This window comes from Podarcis erhardii (genome assembly GCF_964252035.2).
Source record: "Podarcis erhardii genome assembly, chromosome: 1".
Classification (NCBI taxonomy): Eukaryota; Metazoa; Chordata; class Lepidosauria; order Squamata; family Lacertidae; genus Podarcis; species Podarcis erhardii.
In genome coordinates, this window is record NC_138497.1 from 84,971,093 (window position 1) to 84,996,274 (window position 25,182).

Sequence of the window (25,182 nt, forward strand, 5' to 3'; positions counted from 1 at the left end):
TCAGACATGAGTTATGACTAGTTTTCCCAGGGGGACCACGTGACTTAAGGCAAGCATGCGCAAAACAGTTACCTTTTTTCTTCTTTTTTTAAAAAAGTGACCCTGCTCCCATGCATTTAACAGCAGCCTGACATGCAGAAATTAAGAATGTGAAACCTTCTGAACTTTGTGGGGCTTACTTCTGAGTAGGCATGCATGGGATTGCACTGGGGATGGTGGGAGAAGCTTCTCCTGTATAAACCTACTGGGCATATTCCAAATCCCAGGGATATTGAACGTAGCTTATGAAACTGAAATGGTTATGCTTTCTTTCTTTTTTTTTGCAAGATGAAAAGATTGAGATGTGCCTTCTTAGAAATATCAAAATCCCAGCTTGTTTTCTAGAAGTTTTCTGTAAAAAATAAATTGGATGACTATACCTGCTAGTTTTGTATAAGGAGAGACTCTTTGTCTCTGACAGTGGTGTAGTGGGCAGAAATCACCAGGTGAAGATTTGTTTGGTTTGGTATGAAGATTCATGATGTTAAAAGCTTCAAACTTGTTGATTTCTTTCTCTTATGTTTGCTGTTAAAATCACAAAGCCCTTGTCCATAAAAAACAGGATTTGGTATTAATGGGCACTGGTATAGATGACTTTAAAAGCCAACTTAGATAAATTTGCATAGATCTTTGACTAGCTATCCACCATGATAGAAGAATGAAACCTCTATAATTGGAGTCAGTGTACTAAGTTTGGGGAATGTTTTTGGACTACAGCTCCCATCATTCCCGATCGTTGGCCATGGTGGCTTAGTCTGATGGAAATTATGTCCCACAATATACAGAGGGCGAGAGGTTCCCTACCCTAGCAATAAACCTGTATACATATACAATGGATTTCTCTTCCCACCATTGCTGATTAGTCAGGGATGGAATGCAGGGCCCTGGCTTTCTAAGGGTGCTAATTCAGGTGGGACCAACTGGCTGGCTTTGAAAAAGGGAAGCAGGGGCACACCTGGTCGTTGCAGCTGACAGTTGTGTGTTTTTCTTAGGTTTCCTGCTGTTCCGAGACTTCTGCCTAAATCAGGTGGAGGAAGCCAAACCACTGGTGGAATTCTATGAAGAGGTGAGGCCCTGATTGTGCGTTGAGGGTGGTGGGAGAAAATGCTCTATTTCCTTCCGTGCCGTCAAACCACAATTTCCTTCCTTCGCCTGGCACACAGACTCCCCTCTGACACTGGTTCCCAAACTTGTCTTGAGCTGAGGAGTTGACTTTTCGAAGACCTGTTCAGAGGCCCCTTCAGGCCTTTTGACCCTCCTCTCAAAAAGCATATCTGAATTCTTGTTCACGGCAGCATGACTGGAAGCGGTCGGGGGGAAAGGACCCTGGGGAGGGGGGTGACAGAAGGCAAGGCTACTGCATCTCCCGATTCAGGTTGGAAAACAAATATATGGAGTCCCTGCCTTGCCTCTTCAGGGCAGAGTGTGGTAGTTTCATTTTGCCATGGGTGGGATGGGGTGTGGTGGGTATCTGGGGAACTTAGAAGCTTAAAAATGGGCAAAATATTTTATTAGAGAAGGCAAGAGCCAGAAAGTTTTGCTGTGCTTTATGCTTTCCTATAGTATTATCCCTTTTATGTGTATGGTTTATGTCGTTTGCCCTCTCATGATTTAAAATAAAACTAGATTTAAAGGAGAACAATAATAATAAGGAGGAAAAGAAAAATGCTTGCTGTGAGATTTCAGCGCACTGCTCTCCCTGTATCTCAGAGGTCGCCCACAGGGTGCCCTCCAGATTTAGTTGGGCTCCATCTCCAATCCGCCTCAGCCAGCATGGCCAATGGGCGCAGAGATGATGGGAGTTGTAGTCCAGCAACTTCTGGCTACAGGTTCCCCAGCCCAGGTGTAAGCTCAGCTTTTGTCTATGGCACATTTTGTCAGCTGCCACCCTGCCCCTGTGGAAAATGATTAAGGTGGCAAGAAGAGATTGCAAGCGCTCTCTCCAAGCACAGCCATTATTTGAGTTCTTTGGGTGCAAAACATGGTCCACGTTGACCATGTGTCTGTCTATGCCTTCTGAAGGGCCTTACAGGGTCTGTAGTCGGTGGGTAGGTTGCTGAGCCTTGTTACCTCTCCCCTCGCCCCATTCTTCATAGATCAAAAAGTATGAGAAGATGGACTCCGAAGAGGATCGAGCTATTAAGAGCCGCCAGATCTTTGACACATACATCATGAAGGAACTGCTGTCCTGTTCTCACGTGAGTGGTCACATGAGAGAGTCTGAAAAAAACCCCTTGGCAAGAAGCAGAATGTTTGCTTTGCAATCCCATTGATCAAGATCCTTTAAAAGATAATACTCCTCAGAATGGGAGGAGCCAAACACCCAGCATTGTCCATTGTCTCGCAGGCTGTGTACTCTCCCTGTCTCAATAAATGTCACATACAACTCCCTTAGAACTACCCACCCCAGCTCTTAATCTCCTTTTCACGACCTCACTTTCCTCTACCATGCATGGGAAATGGCTCTTTCCTGTTCTGGGATGACCTTCCCATTAATGAATTGTAGGCAGCCGCTTAAGGCACCACCTTGTGCAATGCACCAGCGCCGCTGCTTCTCCCGTTACAGTGGCAGCAAACAAGCCATGGATTCTTCCACCATTAACCGTGGTTTCCCATTTTATCGGAACCAGGAGACCATAGTTAACAGCTTCAGAACAAGCTAGAATATCAAGCCAATTTCAAAACATGGTTTTATATGGGGGGAAGGAGATCACACTTCAGCCCAAGGGCCACATTCCCTTGTGGGTAGCCTTCCAAGGGCCATATGCCAGTTGGTGGGCAGGGCCAGAGGTAAAATGTGGGTAGACTAGATGGCCCTTGGGGGGTCTCTTCCAATTCAATAGTTCTATTATTCTAGGTTGCTGGGGAACAATGGGTTTAGTGGGAGGTAGGGGCAGTGCATGTGAGCCTTGCAGCATAGCAGGAGGGAGGCCTTCAGGAAGTCCCAGGGGGACATGATGAGAGATGAAACCAAGAAGCCACAGAGTCACACTTACTGGTGTAAAGTGCTGGGCCAGCTGTTGACAGTTCTTGAGGTAACCTGACACTTTTCAAGTTGTGCAAAGAGCAGGCAAACACTGATGCCGCCAGTGCCACAAGTCAAAATGCGAAGAGGAGTGATTCAAAATGAGACTTCCGGGATAGCGCGAACGGGTAATGGCGGACTCCCTCTGAGCTCCGGAGGGAGTCGGCTCCGCTAAGGACGGGTCTTGCCGTGCCGGCGACACGGGGACCCTTAGAAACCGCAGGCGCGGAAGCCTGCGGACATGGTGACTCGGTGGGCACCTTAAGCGCCCTCCCTGACCCGCGAAGAGCCTTTTTAAAGGCTACGGAGTGGACCGGAGAGTGGCGTGGTGCTGAGAGTCGATCGCTGCCTTGGCGGAGCGAAGCCGCGAGCCATGACCGGAGAGCGCTGTCTTTCTTCTTAAAATTTGGACTGAAAATGTAACCCGTGAGTAAAAGGAAATTTCGGCACTAAAAGTTTCTTATTTACGAATTCGAGTATGATCGGGGGGACGTGTTAAAAAGGAAGTCCGCACTCCCCCTCCCCACCAAAAGATTTAAAGCAAAGAGATAGCACCAGGTCGGAAAGACTTTGGTGCTTAAACGGAGAACTTTCACAAACTGAATTAAGAAGTAATTTGAGCAGGAGTGGAAGAAAGAGGAATTCCGGGGGTTTTGCTTTTTAAGTTGACCCCCCCCAGACCCGGGTAGCGCCCAGTGTGGGAGCCCGAGAAACAGAATAAGGAGTTTGACAGCTGTCAAAAAGAGCTGTCAAACGACTAGCCGAAACGTGGAACTGTGTTATAACTGCTTTTCTGGATTAAATGCTACATTGAAACTGAATTGATTGAACTGATTGGAAACAAAATAATCCTTAACAACAAAGTAACTGACTGTTGGGTGAGATTCATGATGGAGATCCCTCTGGAGGGAACTGATGACATTGCAATGGCTGCTGAAGGAAAATTACTGGCAGAGATACAAAAAATGTTTTGTCTGGTGGGAACCTTGCAAAAACAGAACACAATTATGACTGAACAGTTGATGACCTTCAGTCTTAAACTTAACGACTCTGTCAATGGAACTAAACAAGTGGAAAAAAATTTGCAGCTGCAGAAGGAGAGATAACCCTATGGGGGGAAGGAGAAAAAGAAAGAGTTCAACAAGAATGCAAACAGAAACCTGCAACTTTTGGGAATCAAAGAAACAAGGAGGATGACTATGGGATTGCAGATCTGCAGGGCCAGAGGAAGAGAGAAGCCCCTGGAATAATCAGAATATTGAATCAACAAAGAATGAACAAGTTCAATGGGGACTTCTTTCTGGGGCTGGACTTTGGGAGATTTGTTGTCTTTGGTCAAAAACTGCCTTTGTTTGATTTGGAAGAAAGAAAATATGAGGAGCTGCTGACAGAACTTCATGGAGAAGGGAAGACCAACAAAGAGGACTATAAACAAAATCGGCGGAGAGAGGCTAACTGGGGCCTGAAGGCCTCGGATGTCAGAAATCCGGGCTAAAACTGTTGTTTATCTATTTGGGTAGGGGCAAAGCGGGGGCAGGGGGGAGGGGAATTTGGGGTGGTAAAAACCTGGGATTTGGAACTGAAATATTATGATTTTAGATTTAATATTAAAAAAAAAAAAAAAGATGAGTTTGTGGGAGAGAAATTAGGCCGACCTTGGAGAATAGATCCAATATGGGAAAGGGAACATGTAAAATTATGATAAGTTAAAAAGGGGGAAAAGATAAATTGGAAGGAAAGAATTGAATAATTTTTAAGAGATCTAATAAATAATTTGCTGAGCTATGTAGTGAAAATGGAAGGTGGGCAGGGGAGTGCGGGGAAGTCATTGAAAGAAGGAGATGAAAATTTGGTTGTGTTTTGTTTTGTTTTGTGTTTGTTTTACCTTTGTTTTGATTTTTTTTTTATGTAAGTTTGTTTTGTCTTTAAAATTGAAAATTGAATAAAAATTATTTAAAAAAACAAAAAAAACAAAACAAAATGAGAACGAAAATGTCCTTCATTAAGTGATGCTCGGAAACCAAGAAAGTTAACAAAACGTATAAATGGAACAATTTTATTCTGAATGGCTGACAGTCATAATTGTACCGTGTCAGTGATTCCCACAGACGGCTTCAAAATTGCCGAGAGTCCTGGTGCAGCACTTTTTTTGGTCAATTGTAGCAACTGTCATGCCTTGTGCTAGATGCTGTATGATTTTTTAATTGCACTTTTATTGCCGCTTTTATTTCTTGCTTTCTATTTTGCTCTAGCATTCCTTTAACATGATCAGATAAAGATGTGAAAGAATGGCAACAGGTTATTAATGAATTTATCTGACACAATAAAAAAAATCCACAGCTGAGTGCTGTGGCAGCGTATAGACAGGGGTTCCGGCTGCCTTGTTTCAGTTGCCTCCTCCCCCTCTCACATCAGGATTTTCCTGCTCACCTTCATTCCCACGTTTTGACTGTCTTCTTCTCATTTTTGCCTGCTTCCTCTTCCTCTCACTCTTGTCTTTCATGCTGCTAATCCTCTCTACTCCTTTCAAGTGCCTTCTCCTCCCTTCACTTATGCTCCTTCCCACTCACCTTTTGGTTGGACCACCAGTTCCTCAGAAGGATGGAGCAGCTGCTGAGCCCACCTTTCACAGCTGCCACACCCGCCATTCTTTGGACTACCTGTTCAAAGCTTGCTGACCATGGTGGTCTACAGACTGCAGTTTGGGAACCTTTGCTCTGTGTGTTTACTGGTAGTTTGAATTGCTTGTTGTTGTTAAAACAGGGAAAAAACATTTTTTTAAATACCTAATAGGTGAAAAGTGTTTCCCAAGCCCAAGAGCAACAGGCTTGTGCATCAGACAAAGGAGATAATTTATTCTGTTTTCCTGAAGTTTCCGTTACTATTTTATTTCTGCATTGTATTTCTGCCTTCATGTGACGTAAACGAGCAAGTAACATGGAAATGAGTGCCGGAATTGTGCTATATTCCACTATATTTCTAGAAGCAGCTAGTTAGGGAAATGCTGGGAAAATGGAATACAGTGGTACCTTGGTTTACGAACTTAATCCGTTCCGGAAGTCCGTTCTTAAACCAAAGCGTTCTTAAACCAAGGCATGCTTTCCCATAGCAGCGGGGGACTCAATTTACAAACGGAACACACTCAACAGGAAGCAAAACATGTTCTTATTCCAAGGCAAAGTTCACAAACCAAAACACCTACTTCCAGGTTTGCAGCGGTCTTAACCCAAGTCGTTCATAAACTAAGCTGTTCTTAAACCAAGGTACCACTGTAAACTGCTGTGTGAATGCAGCCAGTGCCTCTCTTTAACATGTCCAAGATTTGCCAGCCCTATTCCTGAACAAGCTTGTAAGCCTTTCCCAAGCTTTGTGCCCCAGTCCTGTTGGTTTCCTTGTCACTGGGCTTCTTCGATGGTCTCAGCATTAGAGCTGGAAGCCAACCCAAGCTTTGTGCCCCGGGCAGGCACTATATCTTGATGGAATGTCTCTTTGGACAGCGATGCATCCAGACTCATTTCCTTTTTCTTGTGTCCTCTCACAGCCCTTCTCCAAGACTGCCACAGAATATGTGCAGAGCCGCCTCAGCAAGAAGCAAGTGCCGCCTGACCTGTTCCAGGTAAATCCCTCCCCATCGACTAGACCCTTGGGCTCATCCAATCTTGAATCTCATTTACCCCAAGACTGGATGCACTTGCATCGGTAGACAGGGGCTGATGTAGCATGAACTGTGGCCCATTGCAACCAATTTCTTCCTAGCCTGTACAAGTGTCCCCACAGCAGGGGGGGAACCTCTTTTCCTATAACATTGCCAAACCCCAAGAAATGCAGGCTCCATTTCCTTACAGCACTTGCTGTTGAAGGATCTCATGGGGATTTCCACATCACTGAGTCCCGCAGGGGCCATGCAGATGAGAATGGGGACCAGTGGGTGGAAAGCTTTAATGGATAGGTTTTTGGCATTCATTCCTCTCTGCCCACTCTTCTGCCAGCCATACATTGAGGAGATCTGCGAGTGTCTGCGTGGGACTATCTTTCAGAGGTTCATTGAGAGGTGAGTGCTGAGGACTATAGGCTGTCCACACGCAGAACCTACAGCACCATGTTCCAGCGTGGTGTGCTCCTGTTTAAGGTGCCAGCCACACCTTTTCCAGCGTACTCCATTCCATTCCCCTTCTCCCTTGTGCATGGCAAAGCTTGAAAGAAGATGAGACAGTGCCTTTGAAGTTTGCAGATTTTATTGGAAGTAAGCCCCTTTGAGCACTATGGAACTCCCTTCTGAGCAAAAATGCCTAGAATCAAGCGAAGCAGGAGTGAGTTCTGTAGATGGAAAGAAGGCTTCCCATAATACTGGGGTATAGGAGTCTCTGTTAAGGGGGCAGGGGGTGTTATTGGACTTGGAAGAGTTCTGGCACGGGGATTTGAGGACGGATCCTTTGAAAGTGGTGATACCCAGGGTTTGTGTTCCAGGGCCTGTGTGTTCTTTCTCTCATTTCTTCTCCCGTCTGTTCTGTTTCAGTGACAAGTTCACACGCTTCTCCCAGTGGAAGAATGTGGAGCTCAACATCCATGTGAGTGCCTGAGGAGGGAGGGCATTCCTGAGAGTTGCAGCGATAAAAAAAGAGCTGTCAAAAGACACTAAGCATGGACCTGCCTGCAGCCGCATTGTTGCAGAATGGCAAAGTGTATAGGATTTGCAAAGTTGCTGGTCGTGTAGTTGGTGGGAGGTTGGTGGTGTGTGGGGGACTAATCCCTGCCTCAGGAAGTTCACCGATTTAGTAGCTTCAGGGAAAACCAGGATTACGATTGTCTTCAATGGGTAAATGAGATGGGAGAATTTGAGGGTTTCTTGTCCGTCATGAGAGCTTGAGAAGCAAGCCCAGTTCTGGCTCCCCAATAATCCGAGAGCAACTACCCCTAACATGGGATCCTCTGTACAATTCCCATCAGCCTCAGCCGGCACAGCCCCATCTGGAGAACCTCAGGGTGGGGAAAGCTTTCCTAGTGCTACCCACATGTGACACAAAATAACCTTGGATTATAATCTGAAAGCAGGATATGAGGAAAGGTCACTGTGGGTGAGAGGAGTGCCTGTGGAAGGCCATTCCTTTCTATGACGGGTAGACCCAGACCCCTGAAAGCTTAAAGGTGGTGCCAGCAACATGTTAACACTCTTGGTCTTGCTCTCCTTTCCTCCCCCCTCCCTGTCATGTTTGTTCATGCTCTCTGCCTTGTGGGATCCAGCTGACCATGAATGACTTCAGCGTCCACCGGATCATCGGGCGTGGCGGCTTTGGCGAGGTCTACGGCTGCCGGAAAGCAGACACGGGCAAAATGTAATGTTGCAAGATTGGTTTGTCAAATTGTTATTCCAACAATTATCTGGGAGCCCAAGGTTGGTTAAGGAGACAGAGGGGTTGCCATGTGGCCTTTGGCCATTGTCTTTTAGCCTAGCTTTGCTCCACATCATTGCTATGAAGCTATATGAAGTATCTGCACATGGAAATGAAAAATGACATTATCCATCATTCTCTTTTGGCTTGTAATGGCCATGTTGGTACAGGAGAACCAGGATGGTACCCTCTGATATCTCAGCTCCCAGCCAGCCCTGCTGCTCCCTGTAACCAGCATAAGTAGGCTTCTACTCACTGTCTGAGCCTCAAATGCAAACATAGCTTCCCAAGGGCCTTTCCCCAACTTGCCTTTATTTTCTGGGGTACCAGATTGGTGCCTGCGCTAAACTCAGATTCTTCCAATGCACGTATGAAATGTTAGGAAACGCAGTTTCTGCCTTCATGGAGTCAGTGTCTCAGATTTTATTCTTTATTTACTGAGGTTTTGAGGTAGCTAACAGCAAAATGGAGCAAAGCCATTGAGTGTCATCTTAAAACAATATAATGAAAACAGCAGCAGCAGTCATAGAGCAAAACTAGCACCCAGTCAAACAAGAGGGGAAGCAGATATCATTAAAAAGTGGGTCAGATACAATAAGGACAGGTTTAACCCAGGTGTTTATTGCTTAGGGGGTGGCAGGTTCAGAGAATCATAGGGCTAGATCCAGAGTAAGTCAATTGCATTGAAGCCCCATTGACATAAATGTGAAAAAAATAGTCATGACTTAGGGCTTATCCAGACTTCGCTTGTCCCGCTGCTTTCACCCGGGAAAAACTGGTCTTTAGTGCTGAATTGGAGCAAATGCCAAAAAAACCTGGAGGAATCAGGTTTTCTATGGATTAATGTTTGCTCATATTCAGCGCTAAAGAACCAAGTTTCCCCGGGCAAATGGAAAACTGCTCAAACCTGTGCTTTTTAGGCAGGGAAGTGTGGACAAGCCCTGGGTGAAGTCCCACTGATTCCAATGGGAACTGGACTTGTCTGTCTTGTTCTGGATCTAGCCCATCAAATGTTAGTGTTGAAAAGAGGCCATCTCATCAAGGTCCCCAGCTCAACCCAAGAACCTTACAATGCAGAATCTACTAACTGGCATTCTTGGCAGTTCAGCCTTCGCTTCAATACCCCAAGTGCAGGAGAGCCCACCCACCCCTGTCCCCCACAAAGGAAGGCTCTTCTCATATAGGGGGAGCACAGTGAACATTAGCAGACATCCCAGGGACATCTGTGGTAAATCTCCTCTGTGGGAAACCAAAGAAGTGTTGGGGGGAGTTTAGTCATAGCAGGTGACTCAGGACTCAGATGGGGGTCGTGATGGGTGTAATTAAGGAAGTGCCAAGTGGAATGAGTTTGGTAGGTTTCCACAAAGGAGGTGCACAGGCTGTTCTGTGTGGAGGGATATCGGCAGGGGTGATTCCCTGGGAAGCAGCAAGACCTGGTGAGAGCAACACCGCAGGGTTGCAGCCTCTTCTTTCTCCTTTGGCAGGTATGCCATGAAATGTCTGGATAAGAAGCGCATTAAGATGAAGCAGGGGGAGACATTGGCCCTGAACGAGCGCATCATGCTCTCGCTTGTCAGCACCGGGGTGAGTCTGGCTACATTGAGCAGTTGGGGTTTGGGAGGCAGAGAATAGGCGAGACCTGGAGTCTGCCCAGTCCAAGAGGGAGGGGAAAGAGATCTGTCAAGTGGGCAGATGCAAACGCTTGGGTTCCTGTATTGTGCTTGCAATCAAAGCTATGATAATGCCGGTATAGACATGGCAGGTATTTTGAAGCACACACTGGTAATTAAAGGCAGGAGGGAGGGATGACGGTGATGAAGTGTGCTGGAGGTGGCATTGAGCATGTGGCTGGGAGTGTGATGCCTGCAGTAAACTAGCAGCAGGGCTGGGATGTGTGTAGGCAGCGCAGCGAATTATTATGCGCATGGAAGGGGAGGGGAGGCAGTTCAATGTGTGCAACGGCAGGAGGAGGGCAGGAGGGGAAGAGAGAGGGGCAGGGTGGGGGCTCGGTGTGCAAGGGGCACAGGAGAAGACAGGGGAGACCACCGTAGGGGTTTGTGACAAGTTTCCATGGGTAGGGGAGGCGGGGCAAAGGAGCCGACAGGCGACGTGACGGCTGTGTAGGAGTCGCTGCAAAACCTACGGCAGAAAATGGGGGGCGGGAGCGAGGGGTTAATGGAAGAGCTGGCAAAGGGAAGGAGGCAGTGGCGACGTGTGAGGCAAGAGGCCGAGGGCCTTGTTGAGCAATCCATTCCTCCACTGTTATCAGATGCAAGCGTGCTCTTGTGTGTAGGGGAACTGTGGTAGGAAGCATGCATGTGCGAGGCATGATTCTGAGAGCGCAGAAGGGAAACATGGAGCTTTCAGGAAGGCCTGTGGATTCCGGGTGTGAGCAGAACGTAGAGCGAGGGAACTCATTCACGCACATGTGCATGCCGACTTGGTGATTCATTTATGTATTTTTCCCCCCTCTCTTTTTTCCCTGCTGTGACTTGGTTCCTCGTGTCTCTGCCAGGATTGCCCCTTCATCGTGTGCATGTCGTATGCCTTCCAAACACCTGACAAGCTCAGCTTCATCCTGGACCTCATGAATGGTGAGAGCCAGAACCCAGCCTGTAGAGAGCCTCTGCCTCTCCCCCTCCCCTCCCCTCACATGCTTCTCGAAGGGATCCACACACAGAGGCATCCCTGCCTCACCACTGCTCCCCTCTGCCGATACTCAGGTTGTGTGCCTCACATGGCTGTCTGCTCCGTTTCCTGCAGGGGGTGACCTACATTACCACCTCTCCCAGCATGGAGTCTTCTCCGAGGCAGAGATGCGCTTCTACGCAGCAGAGATCATCCTGGGGCTGGAACACATGCACAACCGCTTCGTGGTGTATCGCGACCTCAAGGTGAGCAAATGCCCCCCCCCCCATGCTGCATCGTTCAACATCCTTTATCTAGATGTTTGTATGTCACCTGCCAGGGCTACGCAATGGGCGAGGCAATGGGTGACGTCAAACAATTAATTAATTAATTGCAGCATTTATTCCCTGCCTTCCCTCCAAGGAGTTCTAGGGGGCTTACATGCTTCCTCCCCCCTGCCCCTCGCTCCCCATTTTACCCTCACAGCAACTCTGTGAGGTAGAGGAGAGAGAGAGAGAGAGAGAGAGAGAGACTGACTCTGACTGGCCCAAGGTCACCCAGCAAACTTCATGGCTGTGTGGGTTGGGATTTGAACTCCCCCCCCCCAGTCCCACCCTCTGACAACGATGCCAAGCTGAGCTACGCCAGGTTAAAAGAATAAAATTCAAAGAAGTCTAAAAACCTGGTTTTAAAATGGAGAGAGAAAAACCTCACCCTAGGCTTCTCTTTCCACAAAGAGAGGCAATTTCTGCCTTCAGCGTGGGATCCCTCGGTGTTGCACCCGCACCCACTGAAAAGAGAGTTCTCTAGTGCCCTCTGACTTCATGGCAACTGCCTCTTACCCGGAGCCGTGCTTCCTCCTCCACCACCTTAGAAGCCAGGACTGTGCTGTGTGCCATGAGTCGTACAGGGTGGCAGCATTCCTCACTGGGGAATATCGGGATCTCAAGTTCTAACATCTCTTTCAGAAAATGTGAGGCTTGAAAGTGTTTTTTATTTTACTGAGGGAGATTGTTGCCTTGATGGAAGTGCACTCCCACTCAAAATGCCTTGGGATTTGGTACTGTGGGTTATCAAAGCTACTTTTGACAACCCACTCGTCACCGTTGCAGGTTGATCCAAAGCAGGGCAGGATCTTGCGAGGTTGCTTGTCTTTTCCGTATCATGACCTCACTATGCCGCTCTTCAAAATTAAGCATACCTGCTGCAGGAATTGCTCCCTCTGCTTCATCGGTGCTGCTGCAGAGGCCCAGGCCAAAGGATGAAGGAGGAGGGTTTATTCTCTCCCCTACTTTCCCCAGCAAATCCTCTCTTCCCCCTAGCTGCCATTCTTTGCTGCTCTTGTTCCCCCTGCAGCCAGCCAACATCTTGCTAGATGAGTTTGGCCATGTGCGTATTTCGGATCTGGGGCTCGCCTGTGATTTCTCCAAGAAGAAGCCTCATGCCAGCGTGTGAGTATCAGACAGGAATCTAATCCTCGGCCAGCAGCTCCGTTCTCTGTATCTGGACCTAAAACTGCTCCCGTCCCAGGAATTGTGGGTCTTGATAAATGTCAGAACACCTTTCCCCCTTCTCCCCCAGCTGCAGGGTGGAAGCTACTGGAAGTTCCTCCACTGTTGCTTCCTCTAGCTTTCTATAGGTGTTAATTCCTGTATTATCTGGGGATCAAAATATCACTTGTTCAACATCCACTCATTGGGACATTTGCCCTAAGGCCTCTGTCCAGTAATGGAGACCCAAAAGATGGTCCACAAAACTGGAACCTACAGATTACAGGCCTCAGATTCCGGGAGTGGATTCCTCTGCAAAGGAGCTTTCTGATTCTGGGGTGTGTGGGATAGAACGAGCTAGTTCAGTCCCAATGCCCAGCTTGCACAGGAGTAAATGTCTTTATGTGATCACTTGTTCTTGGGAGATGATTCAAGGAAAATGGCCCCTCTCTAACTTTTTCTGCTTGGAACCACTCGTATTTTGTAGGGAGACAATTCCTACAGGCCACAACTGTGGTTTAAAGGGGCATTGTAAGGAGGAAATTAGTACCTGCCTCCATTTACAAGCACATGCGTACCCAGATTCATAAGCGAATGCTTCTCCCACGTAAATGTGTGTATTTCGTAAGTGTACGTAGCTCTATTTGCCACTGGCCTGGTTGTTTATTTTTCCTGTGTGTTTATTTTTCGAAAAGGATTCCTTACCCATTGACCTGTCCCTGCTGAGCCCGCCCCCCCCCCCGGCAGGTGCTGTGCTGTCTTTTGTAACTCTCAGTTTCCCTCCACCCCTGCAGTGGCACACATGGGTACATGGCGCCAGAGGTGCTGCAGAAGGGCGTTGCCTATGACAGCAGTGCTGACTGGTTCTCTCTAGGCTGCATGCTCTTCAAACTACTGAGGGGGTAAGTGGGGGAGAGCCAAGGTGGAGATGAGTTTGCAGGGATGGGGGTGGGAAGGAGGCCTAGCTGGAAAAGGGAGCCATGGTTGAATCCAGAGGGTGCTGGGTTGGATTGATTGCAATGGGAATGGCAAGAATTAGAAAAAACCGCCCTGAGATCTACAGGTATTGGGAGCTATACAAATATAAAGAAGTGTTAAGGGGTACCTGTGAGGCCTGAGTCTCCTTCTGATGCTCTCCTGGCTCTTCTTCTCAGGCATAGCCCCTTTCGGCAACACAAGACTAAAGACAAGCACGAGATCGACCGCATGACGCTCACTATGGTAAGGAAATGTCGTCAAGCTCAGTCAGGGATCAGCCTGGATCCCAAAGCTTCCAGGTGCTGAATTGTTCCCCTCTTGCCCCTCGGGTCTCCGAAATCTCAGATCTTCCCTTTTCCAGTCATCGGAGTTATGCCCATGCTTTGCAGAGCCTGGCTGACCTATACTACATGTCAACTTGCCAGTTTCATGTGGACTTAGCACATCTTCCCAAATAGATTCAGCATTTTCACATGAGGTTTTTCCTGTGCTGAACCCCCATTATTCTCCCTCGAAGTCAAATATCCCTACACATCAGACCGGGTCCATTTCTGTGAGTTCCAGCGCCCTCTGTTTGGTTAGCTTGGTGGCTCAGTGTGCGCGTTTGTGTGAGGGAAGGAGGGAAATGGGTACGCAGAATTAAATTTCCCACTATCACTGTAAGTTATGCTACTGCCTGAAGAACATGAATAGATCAGGGACCTTCTATTTTTAGCACCGCACAGAGAAATCACAAAGAAATTCCCTTCCCTAGAGAACGTGCAGAGACTGTAAGCAGATGCAGTTTGGTTGAACTCAACAATTACTGTTTGGCAAGGCAAGCAGCACAACTCTTGCCAAGGTGTCAGGCTGCTAAGCAGTGTCAGGCAAAGGTGCCATTAGAAATTTCTGGGCTGGGCATAAAAATGCTTTGTGCCAGTCCAGGGTGCGGCTGTCGGGAAAAGGCCCTTCCTCCATGCCTTTGGTGTACAGCTGTGGTGTGGCTGCAACTATTTGCTGTTGAGGTTAATTCAGGGCATGACTTATACAAAGTGTGTGGCAGGGGTGGGGTTCCCTCTTCATTTAGCAAAAGTTTATGGGTGGTTCTGAGGACTGCTGCTGCAGCTGCTGTTTCTAGAAAGTCCTAGATTTCGATTCTTCTTCCAGCAGAGCTCATGTGTATCACCCTAGATTTCCGTGAGGGTGTAGGATCCCTCCCACAGCCCTTTTTGCACACACACCGGGTAATGCCAACAGCGAGGGGAAGAGGGAGGCAATACTGATCATCATGACCGACTCAGGTTTCGATGCATCAGCTGCCTAACTGTTTGACAGGCTTTTTGAGGCCTCATGGTGAGATGGGATGGAGCTGAATGGGGTTTAAGGTGCATAAGAGGCAGCTTTGGATGTTTGGAATAGCCAAGCCACTTTTATCGTGCAAGGCAAGTTGTGGAGAAATTGTGCTTGTGGGCAAACTTAAAATAGGTGGGCAATTAAGATAGCTATTTTCAGATCCGTGCTTGCAGCGGTGGAGGAAGGGGGCGCAGGGGGTACGGTTCACCCCGGGTGTCATCACGGGTGTGTGTGTGACAAAATGAGTTTTTTTTAAAAAATTGGGCTCATGAAACTTTTTAGGCATGACGTGGTGGCTTAGGCGCCTGCAGGTTCCGCGCTGCCTGAAACGGCAGCGTGGGACTAGCCTCTGCCTACTGCCTTTCCCTCAGCCATCCTACAGCTGGGGGGGGGGCGCCGGAGAGGTTCCAAGCGTTGGAGATGCTCGTCCCGCCCCCGGCTGCAGAATACGCCCCCGCACCAGGCACCCGAGTGGCTAGCTGTGCCGCTCTGGGTGTGTGTGGGTGTGTGTGAGAGAGAAAATGTTTCACAGCTGGGTTGCCATTTGATATTAAAACACCTTTTCTTCTGATGACAACTAAGGAGTCCTTTAGCCCACTGCCTCTCTCTCCTACGCCTCCTGCTAGGAGTGTGATTCCATTGCCACTGGATGAAAGTTGTCTTTCCTGAGGATTCCCTGTGGGCTCCAGGAATAGGAGGGCCTGTCCCTTCCATCATAATGAATGAAATAAACCGACCCAATCGTTCCGTACAGCTTTGAGCCATGGGGACAGATTAGTGGGAATGATGCCCCTAGATGCCAAAGGACATTCTTCCTGTACAATAGGAATGAGGAAACTGTGGCACCTCCTCCCAATGTTGCTGGACTGCAGTTCCCAGTATCCCTGAACCTGCTGGCTGAGGCTGATGGGAGTTGGAGTCCAACAATATCCAGAGGGCCACAGGTTCTTAAACCCTGGCAGGATCTTTCATACTCCAGATCCTTCCCATCCCCATTTCCATGATTAACATCCAGTGCCCTTTTAAAATGTGATGGGCAAGGGGTTGTTTTTGTAAACACTATGTATATTGTGTTTTTATATTGTGATTTTATGTTGTAACCGCCCTGAGTCCTGCGGGTGTAGGGCGGTGTGCAAATGTAAGAATTAATAATGAGAATAATTCTGCCCTTCTCGTTCCCACAGGCTGTGGAGCTCCCAGACTCCTTCTCACCTGAGCTGCGCTCTCTGCTGGAGGGCCTGCTGCAGAGAGATGTGAACCGTCGGCTGGGTTGCATGGGCCGCGGGTGAGTCTCCGGGGGGAACAGCTGAAGCGCCTGGATGGGCTGTAGGGCAGGGGTGTTGGTGGGGAGTGAGATTCCTGTGGCCCTCCAGTTGTTGCTGGACTGGTTGGTCAGCAGTCAGGGAAAACTGTAGCCCAAGCGCATCTGGGAGGCCATTGGTTGGCTGAGGGGATTAAGTTGCCCAACCTTCTTATACAAAGAATTCTTTCAGAATTATCAGTGGAGTGGAGTTTTGTTGTTTGGAACACAGCTAAGAATACTTCTCGTTTGAAAAAAACAACCTGGGGAAATGGACAAGCATGCTATTTCCAGGTGCTCTGGTTGCCACAACAAGGGCAGGTTTAAAATACATATATCTCACACTATGGAACCAAGAAGTGCCTTCCATTTTTAAAAAGTATTTATGGGACAGGCTTAACATCCTGCTGTTAGCTTAGCTTTCCCAGGCTCCCTGCTTGCCCTGTTCCTCAGGTTCAGATTCAAGCCACAATCTGATAACTCAAATTTAGATGACCTTGAAACAGAGGATGTACTGCGGGAGCTAAGGAATGCTCCAGCAACGTTATTCCTTTGTCGGCAAGGCTCTGGGCTTTCCATGTAGTACCCTGTTCAGCGCAAGACCTAAGATAGGATCTGGAATTCAAAGAATCACAGAGTTTGCTTGTTTAAAAAAATCCAGTTTATGGCTTTTAATGGTTGCAGAGAAGCAATCTTGGACTGAATTGGCTGCTATGTGCAAAATGTGCCCCTCATGTTACCCTGCACCCCAGCAGTCTGTCTCTTCCCCCTGCTGTCTTTTATTTTCCATTATTTCTGATTTTGTTAGCCTAGTTTTGATTTTTCTCAAAACATAAAATTTTCTATCACAACACTTTTCAGGTCTTTTCAGAGCTATGAATCGTTATTACTCACTTGCATATACAATATCTGTTGTAGGGAGAATGGCGGATGGGAGTCCCTGCCTAGGTACTTGCTGATTCACCCTTTCATAAAATAATAATGGAGCAAATTAAACAATCCTGCCCCAGAATAGGCTATTCTCAACTCTTGCGATGAATATATATAACCCAGAAACTGACGTGTCTCATGTAGGGACAAATCAGCTTTGTTTACATCCTGCATCTGATGAAGTCGGCTCTTTCCTATAAACGTTTGTGCTACGATGAGTCACTTAGCCTCTAAGGTGTGATGTGCAGACTTCGTGTTAACAGCGTTCTGTGGCTAGGCAATCCAAGTTCTGTGTCAACAAGAGCTGTGTTCTTTGACTTGTATATTAGAGGTTTGCACATTTTCTCTTATCAATCACAGTTTCTTCTGAGCTTTTGCTATTTTTGCAGAATTTGCTCTGGTTTTCTTTTTCCATGGAGAGGCAATAAGCCATACAGAGGACTGAAGCTGCCCGCCCCTGAACCTCTGATCATCTTTCTCTAGGTTCAGAGTTTTTAGTAAGCATAGCTCACATACTTTCAAATATATATTCAAAACCATTAGGACTACAGACTTGCCTGCCTTAAAAATGGGATCTGAACTTTTCAGAAAGCTGGATTCTGGGTGCAGAATCCAGCTTTCTGAGAAGTTCAGATCTGCCCTTCTTCTGAGCACCTGCAGAATTGCAGCATTTGCACGGCCCTACCTTTAAGTTGCTCGATGTCTCTCTTGTCCTTTGTTTGCTGTAACAAAACAGAACAGCTCAGGGTTGTTGGGTTTTTTGGCGGTGGGCAAAGAAGGCACACCAGGCTGAGTTAATCTAGGTGGTAAAAGTCAAGAGCTGCAGATGTGGTTAGGCCAAGCTAAATCCTGATGTCCTTTTAAACAAAACAAGTTTTCCTTCAAAGGAAATGGCTCAGCTGTTAGATGAACACAAAGGCAGCATTCCAGTTGTGTGTGGCTGTTCATGACGAAGCTGCTGTTCCCAAGCTTTTCTCTAGCCCCTAACTCAGGTAGCTGACAAGAGATAGTAATGAACAGCACCCAGCCTCCCTCCCCATTGACCAAACTGGCTGGGGCTGAAGGATGTAATAGTTCATACCGTCTGGTGAACATTGCATTGGCTACCCCTGCCCTAACTATTCAGTGGTCAGAGGGAGAACTCTATGTAATCTGCAACCGTCTTTCCAACAGGGCGCTTGAGGTGAAGGAGAGTCCCTTCTTCCAGGGTCTAGACTGGCAGATGGTTTTCCTCCAAAAGGTGAGCAGGGCAGTTGGGAAGACAGTAGAGTTGCTGGGGATAAAGACTCTGCTCGGTCATCATGAATCATAGAGTTGGAAGGGACCCCAGGGGTCATCTAGTCCAACACCCTGCAATACAGGAATCACCATTAAAGCATCCATGACAGATGGCTACCCAACCTCTGCTTAAAAACTTCCAATGAAGGAGAGTCCACAACCTCCCGTGAGAGTCTGTTCCACTGTTGAACAGCTCTTACTGTCATAAAGCTCTTCCTGAAGTTTAGTTGGGGTCTCCTTTCTTGTAACTGAATCCACTGGTTCAGGACCTAGTCTCAAGAGCAGAAGAGAACAAGCTTGTTCCCTCTTCAGTGTGACAGCCCTTTAGGTAGTTGAAGATGGCCATCAGGGAAGGAAGGAATTGTAAGGGATAAGCGACTCTGCTCTGCTCCTTGGTTGACTCCCCACCCCCATGTCTTCACAGTATCCGCCCCCCTTGATCCCACCACGCGGGGAGGTGAATGCAGCTGACGCTTTTGACATTGGCTCCTTTGATGAAGAGGACACCAAAGGCATCAAGGTATGTGGTGGGCAGCCCTTAACCTACTGTCTGCTAGGGCAGCTGCAGTTTCCTCCTCTGCTCTTTGGTTTGAACATACCTCTACTTTAAATAATAATAATAATAATAATAATAATAATAATAATAATAATAATAAATGCATCTCCCATTTTTCTTCCAAACGTGGCACTCAGAGCAGGTTTAATTACAAATACACAGTGAGGGCGTCAGCAGCAAAGTGAAAGCAGCAGCGCTAATGGGTGGAACAGCACTGTAGGCTGCAATACTATGTTCTGCTACTAGGGAATAGGGTAATGCAGACAAATGAATGTTACTGGACTGATTTGACAAATGAATGTTACTGGACTGATATGTTGGCTTCAGTCCATCTAGTTCAGCACCTTGTCTCCGACACTAAGGCCAGCCACAGACCACTGGGAAGCTCACAAGCAGAGCATGATGGAGATAGACACCCCTTCTCCCCCCCCCCGCCCCACTTGCTTCCAGTAGTTGGAGCTATACTGCCTCTAAACATAGAGGTTTCACTTATCCTGGCGAACAGCCATGCGTGTGTTTAAACCTTTGAAGAGCTACTTGGGTAGTGGCCAGCATGTCATCTTTGGTAATGAAGTCCACAAAGTAAATAGCACATAAGACGGGGATGTTCAGCCTTAGCCAAACTATTCCTTATATGTGGAAGAAGTTTGTCATACGATTGCTGCATCCCCTAGAACCTAAATCTACTGTTCTGAACAGCAAACTTTGGGAGTGTTTTGAGACGTGTCTAACAATCCAGCGGTTCTCCAAATGCCTTAGGTACTGGGGCAAGCCAAATTTTGTGTAGAGGGGTTTACCGGACTGAGAAAAGTTACTTGACTTTAAGCCAAAGCGAGTTGCAAAGTAAAGAACAGAAATCACACACACACACACACACACACACACACACACGGCAATAAAGAACTTTACAATGTGCATCCATAGATAAATATACGAAGCATATACCCCACTAAAAGGAAGACCAAAAAAAGAGGCAACAGACATAACTAAATAACCTCCAAATTAAGGTTCGAGGGGCTGGGTAAATAAAACTGGCACCTAAAGGCAAACAACGATGGTGCCAAGCTTGCTTCCCTTGGGAGAGCATTCCACAACCAGGGAGCCACCACTGAAAAGGCCCGTTCTTGTGTCACCCCCCTCTCTGCCTCTCTTGGGGGGAGCACACACAGAATGCCCTCAGATGATGAATGCAGGACCTAGGTTTGTTCTGGAGGGGAGAACTCCTTTAGGTGGTGGGATCCTGAGCTGCATAATGGTTCCCCCCACTTCTGCAGGCAGGATAGGAGAGGTGTTGTGTCTGAGTTGGTTGGGAGAGAGCTGAGATCAGCTGGGAAGTGATTAGGGAAAACCTGGTGGGTTTTGGTTTTAGTGTCTAGAAGAGGTGGTGTAAGTCTGGGAAGGTGGAGAAGTGCAGAAGGCAGAGCCAGAGAGAATATCCATGTCAAATACTTAAGATAGAAAGGAAGAAATGGGACTGACCCCAAACCTCCATAGTAGAAGAATGCTGCTGGATCAGACCAAAGGCCTATAGTTCTGCATGCTGCTTCCCAGTCAGATAGGCCTCTTAGAAGCCCACGGGGGGGGGGGGCATGAGGGCAGTAGCCCTCTCTTGCTGTGGTTTCCCTGGCTGCTGATATTCAGAGCAGGGGGACTATGCCTGTTACCCTGGAAACAAGGGCAACGTGGCTCACTTCTCATTCCAGCTGTTGGACAGTGACCAGGAGCTCTATCGCAACTTTCCACTCACCATCTCGGAGCGTTGGCAGCAGGAGGTGACAGAGACCGTCTTTGACACAGTCAACGCCGAGACTGACAAGCTGGAGGCTCGCAAAAGAGCCAAGAACAAGCAGTTGGGCCACGAGGAAGGTGAGACCCAGGGCTGGTAGGACAAGTGGCAGTGGGTTTCCTTATTCAGGCTAGCTCTGCTCCATGACCCAGTCCTCCTCAGCCCCCATTGCCACCCAGCTCTGCCTGCCAGAATCCAGTTTGCAGGGCACCTGCTGCTGGAAACTCTTTGCTGCAACGCCCACTATGGAGAGAAGACATGGCTGGATGACTTGGGTTGTTTCCCCCTGAACTGTTCCCTTTGGTGTCTCCTTGTTTTGTTTCTTGTGGGGGGTTTTGTTTTGTTTTTGCCTGTCCTTGATTCTCTTCTCTTTGCCATTCCGTACACAGATTATGCCCTGGGCAAGGACTGCATCATGCACGGCTACATGTCAAAACTGGGGAACCCTTTCCTCACACAGTGGCAGAGGCGGTACTTCTACCTCTTCCCAAATCGGTTGGAGTGGCGTGGAGAAGGAGAATCCCCGGTAAAAGGAGATCTTTCCTCTAAGGAAGAAGGGGAGGGGATAATGGCAGGTTTGGGGTGAGGGGGGAGTATCTTGCTGTTTACAAGTGTGAGAGCCTAGGTTTGTCTCATATGGGTTTGGGGGGGGGCTGGGCGGGGGTAGGATTAGGCATTGATTGCAGTGCCTGGAGGATGGGATTATGTGGAGGTGGGCAAGGGATGTAGAATGCATGTTTAACCTGGGGTTATATAAGTGGCTCTTTCTTTGACCAAAGATGTTTTGGACCCTACAACAGCAGTCGCTGCTCACCATGGAAGAGATCCAGACTGTTGAGGAGACACAGATAAAGGATCGAAAGTGCATCCTCCTAAAGATCCGAGGTGGCAAGCAGTTTGTCCTGCAGTGTGACGTGAGTTTTTCCTCACATTGCCTCTCCTAGAAGAAAGTCCAAAAAGTAGCGAGGTTGCCAAAAATTGGTGATGGGCAGCCCCCAATTTCCCTTGGCATGGTTTGATGACTGGACAGGACTTAGGATAATATAGCACATCTTGACTGTTTGAAGTGTTTCACATACTTTATCTCAGTGATTCTTACAAGACCTTTGTAAGACAGGGGACTATTGTTGTCCCCATAGTGCAAATGGGGGAGGGGGGGCCTGAAGCTGAGAGAGAACTTTGCTTGCAAAACCCCACCCAGTGAATACATGGCAGAGGCAAGATTACAACCTGAGGCTTCCTGATTTCACGGCGCTGTGGTCTAAACCACTGAGCCTAGGGCTTGCCAATTGGAAGGTCAGCAGTTCGAATCCCTGTGACAGGGTGAGTTCCCGTTGCTTGGTCCCTGCTACTGCCAACCTAGCAGTTCGAAAGAATGTCAAAGTGCAAGTAGATAAATAGGTACTGCTCCAGCGGAAAGGTAAACGGCGTTTCTGTGCGCTGCTCTAGTTTCGCCAGAAGCGGCTTAGTTATGCTGGCCACATGACCCGGAAAAACTGTCTGTGGACAAACGTCGGCTCCCTTGGCCAGTAAAGCGTGATGAGCACCGCAACCCCAGAGTCGTTCGCGACTGGACTTAACTGTTAGGGGTCCTTTACCTTTACCTTTTTATGCTATACTAGTTCATGGTCTTATTACTGTACCTGAGATTAATAAAAATCCTGCTGAGGTCACATTCTACATGTTCGGCTAGGCTTGCCTAAACAAAACTGTGTTAAGTAGGCGCTGAAAAGAATGCAGCCTGATATCAATAAGCAGAGAGTTCCAAAGGGTTGAGTACTGCCACACTGAAAGAGGAATTTCTTACAAAGGGCTTTATGTGACACCTTGAATGGTGCCAGTTCCACAGATTGAAGCAAAGTAGACTATAGTGGTACCTCGGGTTACAAACACCTCAGGTTACAAACACTTCGGGTTACAGACTCCGCTAACCCAGAAGTAGTACCTCGGGTTAAGAACTTTACCTCAGGATGAGAACAGAAATCGTGCGGTGGTGGTGCAGCGACAACAGGAGGCCCCATTAGCTAAAGTGGTGCTTCAGGTTAAGAACGGACCTCCGGAATGAATTAAGTTTGTAACCAGAGGTACCACTGTATTCCCAAGCTGTTAAAGGCTTTATATATAAATAGTAACACCTTGAATGGTAACAAACCAGCAACCAGTGCAGACCTCAGAACAGAGGTGTAATATGATGGCAGGATCTCTCTCCAGTCAGCAGCCATGCTGCAGCATTCTGCACTAACTGCAATTTCTGGATCAAGCACAAGGGAAGGTCCACATAGAGTACACTGCAGCAGTAATTCAGCCTTGAAGTCAACAGTGCCTGTGATTAAGCTCTCCTGGTCAAGGAACAATCATAGCTGTTATACCATGTGCAGCTGGTAAAAGGTGCTTCTAGCTGCTTAGGGTACCAGAAGCACTCAAAAATTGTGTGCCTGCCCCTTCAAGAAGAGAGCAACTCCATTCAAGGTGGGCAAATGACAAATTTCTCTGACACAGGAAACACCCACGGTGCCTTCATCCTGCCAGGGTAGATCGATAGTGAAGGGGGCTTGAAGTTTGCAGCTTGTTTTAGTCACTTGGAGGTATTAGGCCAACACCTTTCTGAAGTTGTATTCTTGATTTGGTAGGTTGTTCTGGTTAGATGAGATCAGGGGAAGGGTGGATGGTCCTTTCTTGCAGTTGAATCAAATTTGAACCCTCAGGTGTAAGATGAATCAGAGGCACAAGTATCTTGTAGCTCTTGTGTTTGTTTCTCATTCAAATCTGAAACAGATCTTTTCAAGTCTACCCTCACAAGGGGGTGAGCAAGTGTGGGGACAGCTTAGGAGAGCCAAGAGAAGAGATAAGTGAGATGACAGAGCAGAAACAGGAAGTGTAAAACAGTTGTGCTTCCTGTTCTCCCTATTTAACTCAATGGCCTGTGTTCCCTTTCTGTTCTGTGATTTCTTGAATTCTATGATCACGAGGTCCCCTACAGGCTACTGGAGGAGGGGGAGCCCCTTCTCAATCTATGGGGAGGGGGAATGTCCTGTTCAGTTAAGAAAGCTAGTTCACATTTTAGAAGACTATAAATAGGGCAGTGTGTGCTTTGCATCAAAAGGGGAAGAAATTTCTCTACAACCAGAATAATTATATGTATTCATCAGATGTACAGAATATAGCTGAAGCTGCATAATTCTCTTAGAACTTGTTCAAGCCTAGAGGAATTAGAGTAGCCTGTGTTATTGTATTGGGAGGCAAGGACTTTGCGTGGGTGCAATAAATTTATCCCTTTGCTGGAAAACCCATCTGCAGTGCAATCCTAAACTTGCCTACTCTGAAGTAGGCCCCACTAATTCAGTGGGGTTTTCTTTTCCCCAGGCAAGTTTGTATAGCAGGGTAGCTAACCCATGGGCCAAATCCATCCTCAAGAGTGGATACACACACATACCTAGCCCCGAAATAAATTGACGATTGAATTTGTGCTATTTTTTAAAGCCTGCATTTTTGCTGAGGTGTCCCTCACTGTCACTGTGATGGTCCTACTGCAGACAGCCAAGCCAGCATCCCCAAAATTGGGTACCTCTGCCTTGACCTTTCAAAGGCACCTCTTCTCCCTCTCATGCTGCACTGTTGATAGATCTATAGTACTCAGGAATCTATATGTTTTTAACAAAGGCCATATTTTGAATTAAGGGAAGGTTAATCATTGGCTGCGTCCATTGTCTCACTCCTACATGACCCCATATACAGGCAAGCACCTCTTTAACCCCTCTCTGCTCCAGTATGAGCAGTCATAGGGGCTTTGGCAGTCTGCCCTATATTGTGCCCCTGAGATCTGGCTTTCATGTGCAAGCCAAGCAACAGGCAAATGTGACTGAGCAGTTGTGATGCATAAGAGGAAATCAACACAAGTAATATGTGTGGGAATTAAACAGCCTTTTGCCTGGGTGTTGGTCCATGCAGGAGAAAAGCATCTTAGGTGAACAACAAGATGCTCCTTATGATCAGGGGCTGTGCTGAGAAAGTCTTTACCTCTGTCTTCCTATTCCTTCTCTACAGAGAGAAAGTATTGGTGCTAATGGGCTGGCACAGAGAGGTGCCATTAGGAAATAATGCCTGAAAGCATTAACCATTTGTACACAGCTTCCAGAATTTTAGTCTGGTGGTTGTTTTCTGACAACATTTAGAACATTTAAAAACAATCACATGATTGCACAGCTAATGATGTCAAGGGGTTGCCAGGAACAGTATCTTCCAGCCGTCATAGGCCTGGTTAAACAGGAATGTTTTTAAGTTGCTCCCAAACCTTAATAATGAGGGAGATGGATGCATCTCACCTGGGAGGGTATTCCATAAACCCGGAGCCACCGCTCAGAAGGCCCTGCCTGAGTAAGTGCCAACTGGGCACCAACCAGTTATGGCAGCACCACTCCCAAGCCAATTGTAAGGTCCAAGGCGATTGATA

The 25,182-nt window shown here is 47.5% G+C and overlaps 1 protein-coding gene across 2 annotated transcripts in view; it reads left to right on the plus strand.

Annotated features, from left to right (window-relative positions):
- Positions 1-25,182, plus strand: part of GRK2 (G protein-coupled receptor kinase 2) — a 40,270-nt gene that overhangs the window by 12,822 nt on the left and 2,266 nt on the right. The window contains exons 3-20 of one of the 2 annotated variants that reach the window (XM_081877440.1): positions 1,032-1,105; positions 2,136-2,237; positions 6,606-6,680; positions 7,054-7,115; positions 7,581-7,632; positions 8,306-8,397; positions 9,939-10,038; positions 10,970-11,048; positions 11,218-11,348; positions 12,439-12,533; positions 13,367-13,474; positions 13,727-13,793; positions 16,067-16,167; positions 18,286-18,352; positions 18,815-18,910; positions 20,650-20,812; positions 21,122-21,258; positions 21,512-21,646. In XM_081877440.1, the coding sequence (XP_081733566.1) occupies positions 1,032-1,105; positions 2,136-2,237; positions 6,606-6,680; positions 7,054-7,115; positions 7,581-7,632; positions 8,306-8,397; positions 9,939-10,038; positions 10,970-11,048; positions 11,218-11,348; positions 12,439-12,533; positions 13,367-13,474; positions 13,727-13,793; positions 16,067-16,167; positions 18,286-18,352; positions 18,815-18,910; positions 20,650-20,812; positions 21,122-21,258; positions 21,512-21,646 (1,736 nt within the window). The remainder of the gene's footprint in view (positions 1-1,031; positions 1,106-2,135; positions 2,238-6,605; positions 6,681-7,053; positions 7,116-7,580; positions 7,633-8,305; positions 8,398-9,938; positions 10,039-10,969; positions 11,049-11,217; positions 11,349-12,438; positions 12,534-13,366; positions 13,475-13,726; positions 13,794-16,066; positions 16,168-18,285; positions 18,353-18,814; positions 18,911-20,649; positions 20,813-21,121; positions 21,259-21,511; positions 21,647-25,182) is intronic. The other variant, XM_081877441.1, reaches the window with a different exon arrangement.